The sequence below is a fragment of the Tachysurus fulvidraco genome, chromosome 5 (genome assembly GCF_022655615.1).
Source record: "Tachysurus fulvidraco isolate hzauxx_2018 chromosome 5, HZAU_PFXX_2.0, whole genome shotgun sequence".
NCBI lineage: Eukaryota > Metazoa > Chordata > Actinopteri > Siluriformes > Bagridae > Tachysurus > Tachysurus fulvidraco.
This window is the reverse complement of record NC_062522.1, coordinates 19,934,853-19,942,352: the sequence shown is the minus strand read 5'-3', so window position 1 is coordinate 19,942,352 and position 7,500 is coordinate 19,934,853. Positions and strand designations below refer to the sequence as shown.

At 38.3% G+C, this 7,500-nt stretch overlaps 1 protein-coding gene across 13 annotated transcripts in view; it reads left to right on the top strand.

Moving 5' to 3' along the window:
* ralgapb (Ral GTPase activating protein non-catalytic subunit beta) overlaps positions 1 to 7,500 on the top strand; it is a 38,300-nt gene that overhangs the window by 23,638 nt on the left and 7,162 nt on the right. For 4 of the 13 annotated variants that reach the window (XM_027146601.2, XM_047813494.1, XM_047813490.1 and 1 more), the window contains 11 exons: positions 244 to 358; positions 474 to 621; positions 752 to 816; positions 1,815 to 1,953; positions 2,667 to 2,800; positions 4,313 to 4,495; positions 4,617 to 4,768; positions 5,002 to 5,189; positions 5,999 to 6,102; positions 6,279 to 6,431; positions 7,086 to 7,295. In XM_027146601.2, coding sequence (XP_027002402.1) covers positions 244 to 358; positions 474 to 621; positions 752 to 816; positions 1,815 to 1,953; positions 2,667 to 2,800; positions 4,313 to 4,495; positions 4,617 to 4,768; positions 5,002 to 5,189; positions 5,999 to 6,102; positions 6,279 to 6,431; positions 7,086 to 7,295 — 1,591 coding nt within the window. Of the gene's footprint in view, positions 1 to 243; positions 359 to 473; positions 622 to 751; positions 817 to 1,814; positions 1,954 to 2,666; positions 2,801 to 4,312; positions 4,496 to 4,616; positions 4,769 to 5,001; positions 5,190 to 5,998; positions 6,103 to 6,275; positions 6,432 to 6,539; positions 6,588 to 7,085; positions 7,296 to 7,500 lie in introns of all 13 variants that reach the window. The other 9 variants (XM_047813485.1, XM_047813483.1, XM_047813484.1 and 6 more) reach the window with 3 other exon arrangements.

Genomic DNA, 7,500 nt, shown 5'->3' with positions numbered 1-7,500 from the left:
TCATTTCTCAGGTTCTCTGATTAAGCACACTATCAGTGACACAGCCAAGTCTGTAATCTAGTGAACCTCAGTAGCTGCTCCACTGATTTAGTTTTTTGGGGAAATCCCAGCAAACAGATACTTATAATTATATGAATAAAGCTAAGAGTACTTTCATATGTTGAAAGTATGTTATGTTTCTTACACAAGCATGAAACGGTTCGTGTTTTGACACTTGGCTTTATTTTCTCTCCACTTTTGCAGTGAATTGGTCAAATTTAAATCGTATGTAAACCCCACTGAACTGAGAAGAGCTTCCATTAACATCCTGCTATCCATGCTGCCCCTGCCTCACCATTTTGGCAACGTTAAATCGGAGGTAAACTCTTTGTACTGAAATCTCAGTGATTCAATAATCCCAAATCACATTAATGTTCAAACTGGCTGAGTGAAGAAACAAACTGATATATTTTTATTTATTTTTTTCCCCAAAGGTACTTTTGGAAGGGAAATTCAGCAATGATGAGAGTTCGCTTAATGATAAGCCAGTCTCCTTCCTTTCACTGAAGCTGCGATTGGTCAATATCTTGATTGGTGCCCTGCAAACAGAGACAGATCCACTCAATACACAGATGATACTAGGTTTGCTTGTTTCTTCCAAATTTGATTTACTTTAAACATATTTTCCACTCCTTTTCCCAGTGTGTCAGTGTGATGGATCTCCCTCCAGCTTCCTGTGTGTCTATATTCTTATATTGTGTTCTGTCCACAGCTGCAATGCTGAATATTGTTCAAGATTCTGCACTTTTGGAGTCTATAGGCGCACAAACCGAAGTGGTAGGCTGAATGTGAATTTTATATGAATAACTATTTTTTTTCCCCCTTAACTGGAATTTTATGCACATTCATGGCTCTGTACACTGACTTCAGTGGAATTTGAGTCAACTCCAGAATTACTGGCAGTCTTTATGAATTTGACACACGTGTAATAAGTGATTTTGAGATGAAACGTAATGTCTCAAATTCGAAGTTTTAATTCAAATTTGTTTTTAACAGTGGATATCAATGCAAATCCCTTTTACAGAAATATATACAAGTCTATGTATTCAGGATATAAATTATAAATATTCAAAAATCAGTTATGAAAAACTCCCTGAGTCAATATTAGGAAATGAGGAACCTTGAGAGGAACCAGACTCAAATGGGAACCCATCCTCCTCTGGGTGATACCAGTGCGATTATAAATGATTTTCCTTCTATAGCCGGTTAGTATTTGATTAGAAAGTGCTATTGCATAACCAGGAAATTTATTCAAGTTAACATGAAGTCTGGTTGAAGGTATCGTCTGTTCACTGATGGAGACTTGAGTGCAAAACTGTTTGTGGTAATTGCAGTCCTAAAGCCATGTATAGCTGGTGTAGTCTTAAGCCGTCTTCATGAAGTCGTCTTCATAGTATCTTAGGAGTATGTAGTTTTAGCACATGGTTTTGTAGGTTGCTCTCAGGAAGAGCTTTTTCATGTAGTCCTTTAAAAATGCTTGTTATGGAAGAGACATCCCCAGAGAATGATGTAAACAGTACATCTCAAGCTCTCAAACTTTCCATTCATGATCTTGTTCCTTATTTTTTACCCTCACTATCCTCACTGTGCTAATATGGCTATAGTGGCCACATTATAGTAGTATAGTACACAGGTTCACCAGGTCTCCAGTAGATTTAATGGAACATAATCCTGACAGGTGCCAATAATTCTTGAGTTAACTATTAAGAAAATGCAAATGAAACCAAAATGATTTGTTTATATAGCGTTGCCTTCTATCCTCTTGCCATGTCTAGGGAAGCGTGGACAGCAGTCATTCTTTGGCTAAGAGCCACAGTCGCAATAATAGTGGCATCAGTAATTCTAGTGCAGGCAGCTCTGAGGCCACTACTCCAGACAGCGACAGACCTGCTCAGGCTCTTCTGCGAGACTACGGTAAGTCTAGACGGACATCAGCGCTGATTTATTGTAGGCAAAGTAAATGTCTGCTGTCTTCACAGAAAAACGTTTCGTTTCCTTTTTTCGACAAATAAAGATTTAGCAATAAAATGGTCTAGCATAAGCAAATTTGCCTAAAATGTCTGTCTCAGTAGGCCTGTTATATAACTTTGTCTGTGTATTGCAAACTATATAAATGGCTATGTGATTGTCTCATCAAGGCATGTTGTCTACATACATTCTGCATGGTGGCAAACCGTTTGTTGATCATTTGAATGCTCCGTGTAGCAGGATAATTCAACCTTAGAACCAAGATTTCTGAGAATACAAAAAAAGCTAATACAAAACAGTGTGATATACGATGCTGTGTTTGTTTGTGTTTGTGTAGATGCATGGTTTTAGACTGGTTTTAATGCACCTTATTATTTAGAGGGTTGATGTTTTGTGTAAGAGAAACAATCAGTGATTTTAGTTAGCACAGCCAGAGCGTAAGTTAATAAGCATGCATGCGTGCTGTTTTTTTTTTGTTGTTGTTGTTGTTGTTTTTTGTTTTTTTTTGTTTTGTTTTGTTTTTTTGGTCTTATGTGTTTGACATTACTTTTCTTGTTTCATGTGGCTGCTGGCTGTGTGTCAGTGCTTTGCTTTGCTTGGCTTATGTGTGTGTGTGTGACTAACCCGCTCTCTGTGGCATGCTGTGTGTTATATCCCAGCTCTCCACACAGACACGGCAGCCGGCCTGCTGATCCGCAGCATCCACCTGGTCACCCAAAGACTCAACTCACAGTGGAGGCCTGACATGAGCATTTCGCTTGCTGCCCTGGAACTGCTTGCTGGCCTTGCGAAGGTACACTCATCATCACTTTATCTCTAGGAAAATGAATGATAAATGGGGAAAATGAAATTTTCAAAGAAGGTGATATTTCAGTTGGTTGTCTTCGCTTAGACTCAGACCTAGGCACTGTAGATGATATGTTTTATTCCTTTCTTAATTAAGACTTACTTCTGCTCTCAGCTTCAGTGCTGAGGCCTTGTTAAGAAGTGGAGCTCTCCAAGGTTATGAAACAAACATGTTTGGTTAAGCAGGTCATACCAGCAGATTTCTCATCCAGCACAACACCTGGTAGAATGGTAGATAAAATTGGATTTGAAAAAAAAAAAGCTAATGAAGAATTTGGCTTAATATTTGACTTGGTCTTCTTAAACTATTCTAACAAAATCAAAAACTTTATCAAAAATATATTTCTTTAACAAAGCCAGATGCTTTATAATTATTGACAGATTTTATTATGAACAAAATATAACTGAAGTATTCTTACATATATATTTTACTTTGAGTTGCTGAGCGTTTAGGAAATCTTTAGCTCATCTGTGACTTTCTGTTTTACTGTGGTATACATTTCAGGTGACTTAGAGGCTAAATTTGTCATGCAGCAACATGGGGAAGATTAGGGTGTTTTGTTCCAGGTGATTATTAAGAGGTTTACAAGAAGGTATGAACTTACCTGAGAGAGGATAAGGGTTTTTTTTTTTAATTATTTGCAGTGAGGACCTTAGAGACGCAAAAAAAAAAAGAGAGAGAGAATATTTTAAGAAGATGGCAGCCATTGTTAGGCAACAGACTCTCTTAAATTCATTAGATGCCACATCCACACCAACAAAAGATCTGGAGGGCATGCAACAATAAAGCCATTACTTTCATCTAACCAAAAAATATAAGTACATGGAGTTCTCAAAGATGCTACATTGACTGAAACCGATCTCTCTGGTTAGATGAAACGGAAATAGAATTTTCCACATGGGTTTGGTGTAAAAATCATAAATAATGAAAAAAGATCTGAATCCCTACTTTTATCCAAATGGAGTATGTGTGGGCTAAGAACATTTTTGAGATATGGAGCATACCAGAGATTTTGTATGCATGTCTATCTCCGCCCAGAAGTCATTGACTCTTTGAAAAGGATTCAATTATCACAGAATCAAGTTTTTGTCATGGCTATCCAAATCCCTGAGCCCTACTGAAAAAGTGTGAATCAATTGAATGAATCTCCTCATTTAATGAATCAATTCATAATGATCAATTAAATATTGATTCATGGCCATTCCAATGACTGATCTGAACCGTACTGTAAAAGTGTGAATCAACTGGAATGAATCTCCTCATTTATTTAATCATTTAAATGTTTTGTGTTAATGACTAATCTTAGATCACTGGCTCTGTTTTCTTCGGTCTCACTATAGAAGAATATAGAATTCTCAGGTATTACGGAAGAGGACTGAGTTCACCAACATAGCTCAGCGTACGCTGGTGGGAACAACAGCATTTTCAGACATTCCTTGAAACTGTTTCTTTCATTAGGTGAAGGCGAGTGTGGAGTCTTCGGACCGGAAACGAGCTGTGAGTTCAGTTTGTAGTTACATTGTGTACCAGTGCAGTCGACCTGCCCCACACCACTCTAGAGACCTACACTCCATGATCGTGGCTGCCTTCCAGTGCCTCTGCGTGTGGCTCACAGAGCATCCTGACATGCTCAATGAAAAGGTACACAGCCATAATAGGACAATAGAAGATTTTATTGATGTGATTAGTGTCGGTATGCATGTATGTATTTTCTCTTTTTTTTAAGATGTTGAGTTTGTGTCTCTTGCCATTTTTCTTGCAGGATTGTTTGATAGAAGTGTTAGAGATTGTTGAACTGGGCATCTCGGGTAGTAAGTCCAAGACGGGCGAACAGGAAGTGAGGTATAAGGGCGACAAAGAACATAATCCTGCCTCTATGAGGGTCAAGGATGCAGCCGAAGCCACACTGTCATGGTAAGCCATTGTAGTGATTCCTGCTAATTTAAGATTTGCAAGTAGTCATTTTTCCCGCTCTGAATTGGAAAATTTACTTAAAGTTTGCAGATTTATTAAAAGAAAAATACTGAACTGTTTAGTCAGTGTTATTACTGTACAAGTGGTGCATTTATTGCAGATATTTCCGCCTGACATGTCAGTCACTCCACAGTCACTATCACATGTCACTCACTGTTTTTTCTTCTCTCCAGTATAATGCAGGTGTTGGGGGCATTTCCATCTCCCAGTGGTCCTGCTTCCACCTGCAGCCTGCTGAATGAGGAGACACTGATTAAATACTCCAGGCTGACATCCACATCTCACAGTAACTTCAGATACTTTGTCCTTGACAATTCGGTCATCCTGGCCATGCTGGAGCAGTCCCTCGGCAACGAACAGAGTGAGTTACTGGGATTTATAATGGAATTCTGAACGATACACATTATACATCTTTTTCATGTTCCGCTTTTTTGGTACACCACATGAAGTTCCTTGTTTTCTCGGTGCACCAAGTCATTTAAATAAAATCCAAGGTTGAAACAATGGCAAAACGGAATAATACTTAAAATAATACTATATTTAATATTAAGTTAATGAATAAAATGCTATACATTTGATACAAGAGAAATTTCAAAACTTCTTTTTTTAAACTACAAATAGAAAATCTTGTTTTTATTTTATAAGTATGCACTTCTTCTAACTAATACATCATGTAAACGTTTTTGATATTGACTTGCATTTCCTAAATTATTCCTTAGCTCACTTGGATATGTCTTTTACTTAGATTAACTTAGATTTTCTTTGTATGCAGCAGCAAATTCTGTGCCAAAGTATCTTGGTATTTAGAGCCGTATAGAAACACCTTCATAACAAAGTGCTGCCTCATAGTGTTTTAGACACTGGCTGAGAAACCATGTTGACGTTATATCTAACATGTCTGTTGTAACAAAATGGCAATGAAGCTCAGTAGCTTGTGCTCATGCATTGCTGTTTTTGGACATTAAACACACCTTCCTGTGGAATTTTCTTGAGCTTTTGCATTCATTCTTGTGTAAAACACTCACAACTATAGCTCAGACTTTTTGTTTTTTAAGCACGGGTGTGTACAGTGTTTACTAAGCTCACAGTTCCTATTTATCCGTGCATCACCCATGTGCTCATTTATGCGACCAAGGCATTTTCTAGACATGTTTGTATGTCTTTTTCCAGACCCATGTCCTTCTGTCACAATGCTGATTCGAGGCATGTGTGGTCGTCATGCCTGGACAATGAAACTGTTCCACCAGCCTCGAGGAGCCAGGGCCAATCAGAAGGTAATCTACAGCCCAAACAAGCAGAGTTTGTATCTATAAACACTTTATTGCGTTACAATTATTTAGTACCAATATCCAGTAAAAAAAAATGTAATAAAAATATGAAATAATAGTAATGTGTTGTGTGTGTGTTTTTTTGTTTTTTTTTTACTTTAATATTCTCTCTACTACAGCAGGTGTTTGTTCCTGAGAGTCGGCCAACTCCCAAAAATGACGTCGGGATTCGTTTTAATGTCAAACACAGGCCGTTCCCAGAAGAGGTGGACAAGATCCCGTTTGTCAAAGCAGACCTGAGCATTCCAGACTTGCATGATATCGTAGATAAAGAGGTGAGAAAGGTCTTCTTGGTTGACCGGAAGATCTTTGGTATGCATTTGTCCCTCTATAAAGAAATCTAAATATAATTAGAAAGAGGTGTAATCTGTTTTCACTGACAGGAGACAGTAATATCATGTACAGCAGCCTCGATGCACTCTGATACGTTTGTGAGTTTGAACTTGTGTCTGTGGGTGTGTGTGGGTCACTGTCACAATTCAATCTACTGACTCATGACACATGGTGATGTGTTTGGGCACCGGTTACCATTTCTAATTATACTTGCATGAGTTATTGTTATTTTGAAGACACAGACAACCAAAACAAGATTTTCAGTAAATAAAAACTCCCATCATGCCTATTATATTATATAGTTCATAGTGATAGTTGTCAAAGTTTCCATTACTTACCTCTTGTCCTGTTTGTGTCGTGTTCTCGAGAGGAACATTTTAACATCCTGTTACTGAAATATCAATTAAATGAACTTCTCCTTGTTTTATTATTCACTTCAGGGGTGTTTTCATTAGCATCATTTGTACGTAGCGTCAGTGATCCTGTTTATATTTGAGTGTTTATTGTGTGTGTGTGTGTGTGTGTGTGTGTGTGTGTGTGTGTGTGTGTGTGTGTGTGTGTGTGTGTGTGTGTGTGTGTGTGTGTGTGTGCGTCAGCTGGAACAGCAGCACGAAAAGCTGCGTGGTGTGATGGTGAAGCAGAAAGAGTATGAGACCAGTCTGGAGCACTACACAGAGGACCTGTGGAGGAATAAACCTTTCCCCGACCCGCTCACTGACTGCAGGCCTCCCCCTCCAGCGCAGGACTTCCAAACAGCTCGTCTCTTTCTCTCACATTTCGGCTTCCTGTCACTAGAGGCGCTCAAGGTAATGGATTACAGTTTATGCAACCGTTTCTTATGCTACGCTTATATGTCGATTTCTTCATCCATTGAATGTTTATCTATTAATTTGCAATAATTGTTATTTCTTTATCTTTTTTTTTTCTTCTTGTCACTTTCCTTTGCCTTCTAAAGATTTGGCCCAGTGCTATATATTTAATGTGTTTTATTCTGGCTGAATCGCTGAGTAT